Source organism: Petromyzon marinus (genome assembly GCF_048934315.1).
Source record: "Petromyzon marinus isolate PM22_M1 ecotype Great Lakes invasive population chromosome 68 unlocalized genomic scaffold, UKy_Petmar_22M1.pri1.0 chr68_unloc.1, whole genome shotgun sequence".
NCBI lineage: Eukaryota > Metazoa > Chordata > Hyperoartia > Petromyzontiformes > Petromyzontidae > Petromyzon > Petromyzon marinus.
The window spans coordinates 4802147-4815790 of record NW_027422597.1 but is presented as its reverse complement, the minus strand read 5'-3'; the positions used below and the strand labels follow the sequence as shown (position 1 = coordinate 4815790).

General features: G+C 48.6%; 1 protein-coding gene across 1 annotated transcript; it reads right to left on the bottom strand.

Annotated features, from left to right (window-relative positions):
• Positions 1-10654: 10654 nt before the first annotated feature.
• LOC142908028 (aerolysin-like protein) lies at positions 10655-13233 on the bottom strand. Its single transcript, XM_076058163.1, has one exon. The coding sequence runs from the start codon at positions 13178-13180 to the stop codon at positions 12239-12241; it is 942 nt and encodes a 313-aa protein (XP_075914278.1). The 5' UTR covers positions 13181-13233; the 3' UTR covers positions 10655-12238.
• Between the last annotated feature and the right edge of the window lie 411 nt (positions 13234-13644).

Genomic DNA, 13644 nt, shown 5'->3' with positions numbered 1-13644 from the left:
ATCATTATCACATCCACAACCCCTTTGAGCCAGCATCACTGAAAACCTTTGTTCAAATACAGGCATTCGCCTGTAATGAAACTGCACAGTCAAGTGTGGTGAGTTGATGGTCTCAACCCGGTCACGAATGACTGCACGAAGATAACCCCTCCATCACAGTTATCAAAACGTAAGCTAGTATGTGTGCAGATAACGCGTAGCAGAAGTGAGATCTTGGTTTTTAGATATAACTTCAATCGCGTATGATAAACCTATATTCTCGATTCTCGCAAGAGAGATATGGCCACATCACTCAGAGGTCTGAGTGCTGACCTAATTTCGAATCCAGAACCTTAGCAGTGCCAGCTCATCAATCAAAAATCCAAATGTGTGTGTGTGTGTTAGTCCATGTGTGTGTTAGGCCATATGTGTGTGTAAGTTCATATGTGTGTATGTAAGTCAATGTGTTTGTGTTTGAGTCGAGTTGTGTGTGTGTTTGAGTCCATATGTGTACGTTTAGGTCTCGGGGTAGCAAGGGGGTTCATCTGGTTCAAGATCATCACGGTCCTGGGAGCAGGAGAGTCAGCCATCCGAGACTTCCGTGAGACGTACTCCAGCATCGGCAGGCTCGTCGCCTCATTCCCTCACAGCGGTCAGTACATCGGGGAGAAGTAAGTACGAGTGAGAGAGGCGTAAGTTCAGCCGTTTTACATCCAGGATAGAGAGCGGGGCGAGCGGTAGGGGAAATCGACTCGTAGACCTCCGAGGGATAGGTTAGCGTCCACTGACCGTACCATCACAGGTAAATAAAATTCGCTAGTGGGGGGAAAAACAACTGTGTTGCGTGGTCTTTTGGGAGCGTGAAGTGGAGGGCAGAGTGTGCGCCGGGTGTCTACGTGTGTATGCGCGGCTGTGCACCTCGAGACGAAGCGGGTGGTGTTTACGTGCCCGCACGATTGCCCACCATAGTGCTTAGCGATCGCGTACCTGGGTGGCGGTGCCGCGGTCACGCACCCGCACACGGGTCTGGTCGCGAGATAGCGAGTTAGAGCGCCGAGCGTGCGCGTATTCGCGCGACTGTTTGAGCGGGACCTTTAACTCAGAGCCAAGCGAGCGTCCCCAATTAGCGGCGCGCGCACGGCAGAAACCCCGCCCGCCCGTCCCCCGGCTCCAACCCCTTCGTGTGCGATTGGTCTGTTTACGGGCAGAGGGTAGGGGCGTGTTTGTTATTGTCGGCACACGTGGAGCGCGGGTGGGAGGGAAACACGCGCCGCGCCTGTTTGTTTACGGGCGGGACGGAGATTTACTGGTGAGCGCGCTTACAGCCCCACCCCGCCTTTGCACAGTGTAACGCATCGCAAGCGCGGAGCGTACGAGCCGCTAATTAAACTATGCAAACGCGGTCTACATCCCAGGCAGAGGTACAGGGGGGCGAGACGTTAGGGGTCGTTAGTCTGGACCTGACGGAGCAGCCGGGGGGTAGCGGTGTGAGTGGAATGGGGGAGTCGGTGAGCAGCAGCCCCGACAATTCAGTGATGGCGGGGGACGGTAGCCCCCACACTACACAGAGACACACATAAGTGTATATATAGTGTACAGTACTACACAGAGACACACAGAAGTGTATATATAGTGTACAGTACTACACAAACAGAAGTGTATATAGTGTACAGTACTACACAGAGACACACAGAAGTCTATATATAGTGTACAGTACTACACAGAGACACACAGAAGTATATATAGTGTGCAGTACTACACGGAGTGGAGATAGAGACAGATTCAAGGAGTCGAAGAACAGGTTTAGCAAAGCGGTGAGAGAGGCTAAACGACTGTACTCAGAGAGACTAAAACACCAGTTCTCTACAAACGACGCTGCTTCTGTCTGGAGAGGGCTCAGGCAGATCACCAACTACAAACCCAGAGCCCCCCACACCACTAACGATTCCCGCCTAGCCAACGACCTGAACGAGTTCTACTGTAGATTTGAAAGACAATTGGACTGTCCTGAACCACCCCTTCCAACCCAAGAGGCCCCGTCCCCCACCAATACTACAGAGACGACTATCTCCTTTCAGGAGGGAGAAGTTAATAGACTTTTCAAGAGGCAGAATCCACGCAAAGCAGCCGGGCCGGACTCTGTCTCTCCAGCCACCCTCAGGCACTGCGCTGACCAGCTGTCTCCGGTGTTCACCAACATCTTTAACACCTCCCTGGAGACATGCCATGTACCAGCCTGTCTCAAGTCCTCCACCATCATCCCTGTGCCCAAAAAGCTAAGACCAACAGGACTAAATGATTACAGACCGGTCGCCCTTACATCTGTGGTAATGAAGTCTTTTGAGCGCCTGGTCCTGGCACACCTCAAAGCCATCACAGACCCTCTCCTGGACCCCCTTCAATTTGCCTACAGAGCCAACAGGTCTGTGGAGGATGCAGTTAACATGGCCCTCCACTTCACCCTACAGCATCTGGACGCCCCAGCATCCTACGCCAGGATCCTGTTTGTGGACTTCAGCTCTGCCTTCAACACCATCATCCCTGCCCTGCTTCAGGACAAGCTCTTCCAGCTGAACGTGCCATACACCACCTGTAAATGGATCACAGACTTCCTGTCTGACAGGAAGCAGTGCGTTAAGCTGGGAACACAAGTTTCTGGCTCCAGGTCCATCAGCACCGGAACTCCTCAGGGCTGCGTCCTTTCCCCTCTGCTCTTCTCCCTGTATACCAACAGCTGCACCTCCAATCATCTGTCCGTCAAACTATTGAAGTTTGCGGATGACACCACCCTCATTGGGCTGATCTCTGGTGGGGATGAGTCTGACTATAGGTGGGAAGCTGACAATCTGGTGACCTGGTGTAGCCAGAACAACTTAGAGCTAAATGCTCTAAAGACAGTTGTGATGGTTGTGGACTTCAGGAAGAATACAGCACCACTCACCCCCATCACCCTGTTAGACTCCCCAGTAAAAATTGTAGAGTCCTTCCGCTTCCTGGGCACTATTCTCTCCCGGGACCTCAAGTGGGAATTGAACATCAGCTCCCTCACCAAGAAAGCTCAACAGAGGATGTACTTTCTACGGCAGCTGAAGAAATTCAACCTGCCAAAGACAATGATGGTGCAATTCTATACAGCGATCATTGAATCCATCCTCACCTCCTCCATAACCGTCTGGTACGCTGCTGCCACTGCCAAGGACAAGAGCAGACTGCAGCGTATCATCCACACTGCTGAGAAGGTAATTGCCTGCAATCTACCGACCCTCGAGGACCTGCACACGACAAGGTCTATGAGGCGAGCGAGGAAGATTATGGCCGATTTCTCCCACCCTGGACACTCTCTGTTTCAGCTACTCCCCTCCGGCAGAAGGCTTCGGTCCATCAGGACCAAAACCTCACGCCATAAAAACAGTTTCTTCCCATCTGCTGCTGGCCTGTTAAACAAGGCCAAGGGCTAACACTGTTTTTAACATTTGATCTACATAACGACACGTTGCTGATATTAACTATGTTTCCCTATTTGTATTTTTAAATTATATCTTAAAGCTATTTTATATTCGATATTTATTTAATTTTATATACTTCAGCCCCTTAGTGTTAGACTTTTAACCCTTATTATAGTAAGACTTGTTTAAAACTTATTTAAGATTTTAGATTCCTATATGTTGAATGTATGCACCATCCTGCCAAAGTAAATTCCGTGTCGGTGTGAACTTACATGGCGAATAAAACCCTTTCTGATTCTGATATATAGTGTACAGTACTACACAGAGACACACAGAAGTATATATAGTGTGCAGTACTACACAGAGACACACAGAATCGTGCACAGTGGTATACAGACAGGACACAGAGGGCTTCACACAAGCGGTGAGTAAGAGAGAGAGAGGTCGTAGGGCCCCGTGTGTGCTGTGTCTGAACCGGTCCCGGGCCTCCCCTAGGTCGACTCAGCCTCAAAAGAGTACCTGGCGCAGCGTGTAAACATCGCCAGCACCGGGGAGACAAAGGCGGCCGGGCGTGGGGCTGTCCACACACAGCCCTCACCGTGTACCGTTCCGGTCTTAATAGGCGCTCGCTAACAGCACTTGCCCCTTCCGCCCGTGGAGGCTACGCGGGGGATCTTTGCCTTAATAGGCGCTCGCTAACAGCACTTGCCCCTGCCGCCTGTGGAGGCTACGTGGGGGATCTTTGTCTGCGATGTGCAGCTGAGCGCTGCCGTTTAGTGGCCACTCCTCTCACATCCACACACGCAATGCCACTCGCTTTGTTCCTTGTGTAGTGCCGTGAATTCACTCGGACGACAACCGTCTCTTTTTCCGCCGTCACTTTTATTCCATCGTTCCGTACACACGGTAATTCTCTTCGCGCTCCGCCAACTCGGACACTCCGATTTACTTCAGCATCGTCAATGCATCCCCTTCCACACACAGTGTTTCTTCGCCTATCTCTTCACACACAGTGTCGTCCCTTCCACACACAGTGGTTCGTCTTCTATCTCCTCAAACACAGTGTTGCCGCTATCTCTTCACACGCAGTGACTTCCCTTCCACACACAGTGGTTCGTCTTCTATCTCCTCACACACAGTATCACCGTTATCTCTTCACACGCAGTGACTTCCCTTCCACACACTGTGATTCTTCTTCTATCTATTCACACACAGCATCCTGTCTGTCTATTCACACACAGTGACTTTATCTCCGCTAACGCTAACTATCGCTATTTACTGTCTTTGGGGTTCGGCTCTCTATCTATTCTTCCCTAACATTGCCAGCTGTCCTCTTCGCATCTCTCCACCTCTCGCCAACAACTGCCCAGTAACAACTCTCTCTCCGTTCAAATCACCTCGCGTTTTATCCCCTTTCGCATTAGCCTTAATTAATTGCCACGTGGCTCGCTGGCCGTTTTCCGCCAGCTCGTACCTGTCCCCTCCATCAGACATCGAGACGCCACCACTTAATGCTAACAGCCTCTCGACCAATCACAGCCCCCGTGCCACGACTCCCTTAATTACTTCGGGTTGTTTACGCCACCCGTGACTCGACCACCTGTTCGACCTCATGTGACCCGTTCTAATTGTCTGTCTGTATGTACTGTATGTGGCCAATTCCTATGCGTATTGTTTACTCCACTACATCACCCCCCCCCCCCCCCCCCCCCGTGATGAAAGAACCTAGCCGTCCCCGGCTACGACATACTCGAATTGGAGTAGTGGAGTGAAGCGGACGGAACGATGACAACATATATACATAACGCATTTGCAATACACAACCATTTTGTACAATCACACAACGACACGCACACAACACCTTTATACAGAATTCCCAACCCCCAAAGTCAATGTATTGTATTCCTCCTGGAACGGGTTCCCGCTGCCGGTCCATCTCCGCTGCACGGGATACCCTGCGGTAAGGGAGGGCCTCGCTCATCTTGCCAATGAACCCTGCGCCCATCCCTGTCCCAGCGACACTCAGCTGGCGGGGCTGTCCGTCGTTCACGGTCGGGACGGCCATTGGTCCGGATCTGTGGCCGTTCAATCGGCGTCTGGTTGGTAACCCTGCCCAAAAAGAGCGATCCTGCAGGCACACGGGGGGCAGATCTCTGGGACACGCGCACTTGTGACCTCCCCACAGGTTCGTCGGACAAATCCAATACAGGCCGCTCTCGGATGGGGGATGACGCATCATACAGTAACACAAATTTCTTCAGGCGCGACGAGTGAACAATCCATGTCCGACGACCGAATTTTATTCGCACACTCTGATCCCGTAAAACCTCTACAATATCAACGGGCCCCTGCCAGGGGCGGTGAAATTTCGGGGACGTTCCCACCGGCACCATGGGGCAGTGCAACCAGGCTTTGTCTCCAACACTCCACGGCTCTCATGGCCTCTGCCTGCCGAACAATCTTTCGTTAGCGGCTTGTCGTCTTGCCGTATTTTGCAATGCAGCCTCTGGGGCTTCCCGTAGTCGGTCCAAAGCCACCTGCATCGGAGCAGGCACCGTCGTAGATTTCTCCCGTTTTCGAATCCCCAATTTTACAATAGCTGGCTCTTCCAGTTCCCGTCCATTCATCAGAAAAAATGACGAGTACCCCATTGAGGTATGCGGGGCCAATCTATACGCGGCCAGCGTCGCTGCAACATGCAGATCCCAATCATCTTGAGCGGTGTTTACTTGGTGACAAAGCATGGACGTCAGCGTGCTATGCAGCCGCTCGATCATCCAGTCAGTCTGCGGGTGGTACGGGGACGTCCGGATCTTTTTGGTCCCCAGTGAGTCATACACGTCCTTAATAAATTTCGATGAAAAATTTCTGCCTTGGTCAGTAAGCAATTGTTACGGGGCCCCCTTATCTAATACGTATCCTTTCAAGAAAGCCTCAGCGATCGACGTCGCTGACTGGTCTACTAGTGGCCATGCCATTGGCCAATGAGTTAAGTATTCCACCCCGACGAGCAAATATCTGTGCCCTCGGGGGGTGACGGGGAACGGACCCAAAATATCTAGTGCCGCAATTTCGTTCACTCTCGAAACTTGAATCGATTGCAAAGTGACACGATATGGCCGTGCCAGCGCTTTCCTCCGTGTACGTTCCTGGCATGTTTTTACATGCTGTTTCACATCGTTAAACATTCCCGGCCAGTAAAATTCAGTTCCCACCATCAACGCGGTCTTCTTCTCCCCCAGATGCATCAATTTATCATGTATCTCGTTAATCAGTTTTCCCCGCAACACCTTCGGGACAACAATACATTTTTGTGCTTCCACATCCCAGCGAACAAGCAACCCCTCCGTTAACATCAAAAATGGGCGATCCTCCGATCCCCTTGAACGAGAGGCACGCAGCCTCATCCTGGTCAGCGAGGAATCTTCCACCTGCAGTTGCTTCCACTGCTTCAATGACAACCCCAACAGTCCAATTTCTGCTCTAGGGATTATCCCTGGCACCCCCGAACCCGCTGCAGCGACCGTTTGCGGAACCTCCTGCAGCGGCGGGCTGCAACGCAGCGAGCCCTCTGTGCACCGACACGTCTCAGCCGGTTGCGGCAACCTCGACAAAGCATCCGCGTTTACATGGTGCGTTCCTTTCCTATGCTGGATCGTGAAAGAGTACTCCTGGAGGGTCTCAATCCGGCGAGCCATTTGCCCCGACGGCTGATCCACGCGCAGCGAGTACTGTAGCGCCGCGTGATCAGTGCGGATCAAAAATTTCCTGCCGTATAGATACGGTCGGTACTGGCGCACAAAATGGACAATCGCCAATAATTCCCTACGCGTCACACAGTATTTTTGCTCCGCCAGCGATAACACCCGGCTGCCATATGCCACCACTCTCTCGACGCCATCAACCATTTGTGACAAAACCGCGCCTATGCCCGTATCACAGGCATCCGTGTCAAGTATAAATCGCTTCGTAAATTCCGGGTATCCCAACGGCGGTGCGTCCGCCAGTGCGGCCCGCAACGCTTCAAACGATGTTTATTCAGCAATCCCCCATTTAAACTTCACACCTTTCCCGGTCACCGTATGCAATGGTCGAGCAATCGTGGCAAAATCCTTAATGAACCGCCGATAATACGACGCAAAGCCCACAAAGCTACGCACTTCCCCTGCTGTTTTCGGCACTGGCCATGTACGCACATAACTTGTCTTTTCCGGATCAGTGGCCACTCCTGATGCGCTAACGACGTGCCCCAAATACTTCACCGATGTTCTTATCAATTGGCACTTCTGTGGTTTAAATTTCAATCCAGCGCGCCGCACTCTGCCAAAAACGGCGCGCAGCCGTTGCAAATGTTCATTGAAATTCCTACTGAAAACAATCACATCATCTAAATATATCAAGCATGACTCCCACTGCAGGCCCGACAACACGAGTTCCATTAATCGCTGGAAGGTCGCCGGCGCTGAGTGGAGTCCCATCGGGAGCACGTTAAATTGATACAATCCTTGTGGTGTCCGAAATGCCGTTTTAGGTCTTGACTCCTTATCCAGGGGCATTTGCCAAAAGCCGGACAACAAATCTAGGGTCGAAAAGATTCTGGCGCCGGACAGGGCGTCCAGTGAATCATCAATTTGTGGAAGCGGGTACGCTTTCGCCACCAAAACTTTATTCAATTTCCGATAGTTAACACAAAATCGCATGGTTCCATCACGTTTTTTTAACGAGGGCAATAGGGGCTCCCCACGGGCTGGACGATGGGGCGATAATATCCTGCTCTAGCATTTCATCAACAGATCGCCGAATACATTCTTTCTCAAGAGGACCTACATGATGCGAATTTAGCCTGATCGGGGGTGCGTTCCCCGTGTCAATACGATGCTGCAACAACGTCGTTCGACCCACGTCGTATTTCCCTGAACTGAACACATCCTTAAATTTCACTAGCAACGCATGCAAACTCGACCGTTGCACAGGCGATAACTCTGTGTTAAACTAACTCTGGGTTTTGTTTGTAAAGATCCCTTAACCATTCCGGATCATCCTCCTCCCTTGATAACATTTCATCCTGTCCCGTAGCAAAACGTGTTTTTGTTTCTGGACCCGGCGCACCCGTTGCGTGCGCCAACGTAGTGCCCCCTTGAATAACAACCTCTTCGTGCCCCGCGTTTACAATTTGAATGAAGGGATCACAATAAGTTGGTATTTTGGTCAAAACTCCTACCATGGTGGGCATTCTCGACACAGCATTTGAGGGTGTCAACAGCACTCCCTCCTGTAGCTCATCCCAAGGCAATTCCTTCTTTAACCGTAGCGGTACCAATATTTGCGATACAGGCGGGACGCGCACGGTGCAGCTCACCACGGCCTGCACCACAGCGTTCTCCACCGCAAATTTCGAAGGCATCCCCATAAATTTCATACATCTCCCCGACGGTAATTTCAAACAACCTTTTTACACTGAAATCTTAATTGGCATCTTTTGCAAAAAATCCGTGCCCAACAAACACGGTACCACCAAGGCCGTTGAAACCAACGGCCTTGGTGTTTAACCGGAGCTGGTCATGAGTACACTGGGCAGGTATGGGAATCTCTGCAATATCTGCACAACTGCCGCATCACCAATTGTGAGTTGTGGTGGTGGATTGTCCGATGGTACAAAATACCCAGGCAGGTGCTTAGTTTTGGTAGGGCTGATGGTAAGGCCCAACCTCTTAGTGGCACGCTCCAGGTTCAGCAGCAGCGACTCCAACTCCTCCTCTGAGTGAGTAGCAATCACCAGAGCATCGGCATACATAACATGGTTGAGAAATAGGGAGCCATCCCTTGACCGCACCCGGGCATCGATCAGCCTCCCATTGTATCTGTATCACATGGTAATTCCTCCGGTACAGCCATTGAAGGCTTCACCAACTACGTGGTCAAAAGATATGTTAAATAATGTGGGAGCCAGAGGACATCCCTGTCACACCCCAAGGTGTAGAGGGAATGGCTGTGACTGACGGCCTGTAGTTTGACGCGGGGCCGCTCAATGTCATAACGGTCCTTAAGTATCGTGAGCAAAGGGGGAGGGACTCCGAAAGCATGAAGAACACGAAAGGCCTGGCCTACTGATAGTATCATAGGCCTTGACCAGGTCAATAAAACAGACACATAGACTCACACGCACACATGGAGCTACAGACATGCAAAGAAATGGACTCACACTAACTCACATGGAGCCACACACACAAAGCGACTATCACACACGCCCATGGACTGACACACACAGACATATTGACTCACACACACAAACACATAGACGTACACACACACACATATGGAGTCACACATACATAGACATCCACTTTAGATACGCACACATGGAGTTACACACATATATATCGACGTACACACATACAGCAACTCACACACACACATCGACTTACACACGGACATACGTGGACTAAAAAACACACATTTACGTATAGTACACTGATGTACTTACACGCATATCAACTAAGACACACACACGCATTGACTTACACACACATATCGAGTGACACACACACACATGTATGGATTTACACACACATGTGGACTACAACACACATATGGACTGACAACACACATACACAGCGACGTACACACACACACACATCGACTGACAAACATAGACACACAAACGCACGTTAACTTACACACTCAGATGGTGCCATGCACACACATCGACTAGCACACAAACATGGACTAACACACACATAGAGTGACTGATACGCACACAAATGGACTGACACGCACACTTGGACTGACACACACAAACACTTCGACGTACACACACACATCGGGTGTTGTCCGTTCGAAAAAGACAGACACACACATGGACTTAAACACACGTATGGACCTAAACGTACACATATGGACTCAAACACACACACAACTCGACTCAAACACAAACACATTGACTTACATACACACATATGAACTTACACACACATATGGACTAACACACACATAGACTAACACACACACACACATTTGGATTTTTGATTGATGAGCTGGCACTGCTAAGGTTCTGGATTCGAAATTAGGTCAGCACTCAGACCTCTGAGCGATGTGGCCATATCTCTCTTGCGAGAATCGAGAATATATGTTTATCATGCGCGATTGAAGTTATATCTAAAAACCAAGATCTCACTTCTGCTACGCGTTATCTGCACACATACTAGCTTACGTTTTGATAACTGTGATGGAAGGGGTTATCTTCGTGCAGTCATTCGTGACCGGGTTGAGACCATCAACTCACCACACTTGACTGTGCAGTTTCATTACAGGCGAATGCCTGGATTTGAACAAAGGTTTTCAGTGATGCTGGCTCAAAGGGGTTGTGGATGTGATAATGATGATACTGAATGCAAACACAATCCAATGATTTTTTTAAGATATTTTATTTTGCATCACAAGCCCAAAGCATTGCAGAACATGCAACTGACTAGTTGCATGCAATTCCCTATAATTAAAGAGCATGCAATTGTAATCTAAATACATTAATCCAGATGGTGGTGCTGATGGAAATGATAGCACTGCAAGAGAAGTTATTTAATTTTCTGGTGTCACCTTTGGAGAAATTGTTGGTAATTCGAGGCCAGTTATCATTATTTGTACATTCATAGTAGTGTGAAATGGAAAACAAATATGAGCGTTTTTGAAAATAGGTGTCCCAACACAAATGAAGATTGGTTGATTGTTTGAGGAATCTTTATCTTTCCGTCATCGTTTTGTTTGGTATCATTCACACGTGGATGTCTTCTCTCTATAATTTTAGTAGAAATGTTGGTCAAGTCCATCGATTATTCTGTTCGTGGCAGCATGCAGAAACTGTATTGTCAAGATATATGGTTGTATGATTTTGCCGTGGAGAATGTCCTTAGCTGTGTGCTTCGTGTGAGTTTTCACTCTTCAGCTTCTCATTTCTGAAGCCCATAAAGCTTCACCTCTTTTACCTCCTTCCAGTCATTTATGTCGGTCATCCAACTTGTACTTTGATGTTTTGAACCCCTCCAGATTTGCACTCTACCGATCAGCGTTGCCTATGCCAGTGTGTATTGTCTTGTTACATTTCCCAAACCACTGCAGGAAGTTTTTTTTTTCCATTTGCTTTTGCTAGTTCGGGCTCATTCTCACGTAAGTAAATGGCAAAAGTAACGTTAAAAATGATTTCTTATCTGTGAAATGATAGATTGTAAAATCAAATATTATGAAGATACCCTCTCCTGTGTTGGTTTGATCTGGAACTGTTTTTGTCGTCGTTTTGTTGACTTGCCCAAGTTTGCATTTAGTGTTGAAAAATCGGCAGGAATGTACTTATGCTATTTGTACTTATATACTTTATTTATTCGTGTTTCTTTATATAACTTTAAGCTACTGGCTTACCATTGATCTACTTTTTACTCCTATCGTATTTTGTATTGTTTGTTGTTGTAACTTGCTGACTCGCCCCTACTGGACATCTGTAAAAAAGAGATTAATTTATCGTCGGATTCCTCCGGGATAAAGGCAGATTATGATCATTCCATTGTGATTTCTGAGCGAACAGACTCAATTATGTACGGTATGTGCGAGAAAAATTCGTTGAAATAACTGCATCTCCGTGTTAATTATTTTTTCACCGATTCAAAGGTTCCTTAATTGCACGAACTGAAATCTCCCAAATGGCATATGTATTGCATCATATTTTATACCGCAGGGTTCAATAAACTATTAAATAAAGATAGGCAGTGTTGAATGCAGCATACAGTTAGTAAAGCGCAGCACGTGCGTGCTTTTCCGGTGCCGTTTCACTTTTCCTTTGTTACTACAGTCGCCTTGGTGTAGGCGAGGCCCTTGTAGACACCCTCCATTGGGATGTCGTAGGTGGCGCCGTTCAATAAGGAGATGCGCACCGTACCCTTGTACGGGAGGTCGATTTCCGCGCGACCGATATTGATGTCGATCGCAGTGGTCTTGTGTGGAGGAACCGTGACGTTGAATGAGAGGAGCTCGGTTTTCGATTCTGAATTCTCCACGGCGTGCGTACTCTCGGTGCTAACGGTAAAACTAAAGCCAGCTTCAACATCCACGACATCCGGAACGCCGGCTGAGACGGTGAGGCTCACGGTTGCCTCCAGACTGTTTGTGATCGACCAGGAGGAGGTTTTGGTCACGGTCTTGGAGGTTTCAATTTTATAGGTTTGGGGGACAGAACCAGTATTCTTGTAACTGAGTGATTTGATCTCTTCCATCTGGACTTTTGGAAGCTCCCTGTGCAGTGTAGGGTATGTCACGTTGATCAATTCTGAACTTTTAACCGAATTGATGAAGAGGAAGCCCATGCTGTCGATGTCTGAACCACCTTTGCCCATAATTCCAAGGCAGATTCCAGAGCGGATGTCGACTGGGTACTCGGTCTTTAGGCCCCAGTCTGTCATCTTCACGAAGAATTCCCTGCCTTTGGTTGTCCTGAACTTGAAGGCGCCCAGGCGTGAGCCAGCCCCATTCCCCCACAGTGAGAGGGACGAAAACAGCTCCCCGGGCTGGAACACAAACTCTTTGTGAGATCCCGAGGGACTGCCGTACTGTGCAGTCCTTCCATCCGTCAGCCAGGCCTTCACGCACTTGATCTGCCACCCTCCAACCCACACCCAGATTTTTTCCAGCGTTGCTCCATTTTTCCTCCCATCAAAACTGAAGGCTGTTCCTCCTTGTCCTCCACAGGTGTGTAAGGCCAATGCATAAGGCATTTTCTCCTTTCTTCCTGCACATTACAAGATACAGATTTGTTTAAATTATGAAAGGTCAAACATTGTGATATTCACAGTTTGACTTTCAAAACCACATTTTATTGACACCTCTGTAATAGTTATGCACTTCTAAATTTGCATGTCGACTCAGACTTTATCGACAATTCAATAAATATCACTATTGCGAAAAAACGGTGATAAAGCAGTACATCATCATGTTGGGAAATTGTAAAAAAAACACACATTGTATTAGATTATTAACTCGTAATGCCTAACTTACAGCTAAAGACAATGAAAGAGGAGCAGACAGTGACAAGGTTAGATAATTTACAAGAATAACTGTTTGAGGTTAAGAGAGCCTTGTCTGCAAGAGAAATACAGCTTCTCTGAAATAAAAGTTGACAAACACAGTACAGCAAATCCTTCCGTAGAGGTTTTACTGTTTTGGGCGAAATTTATTGAGG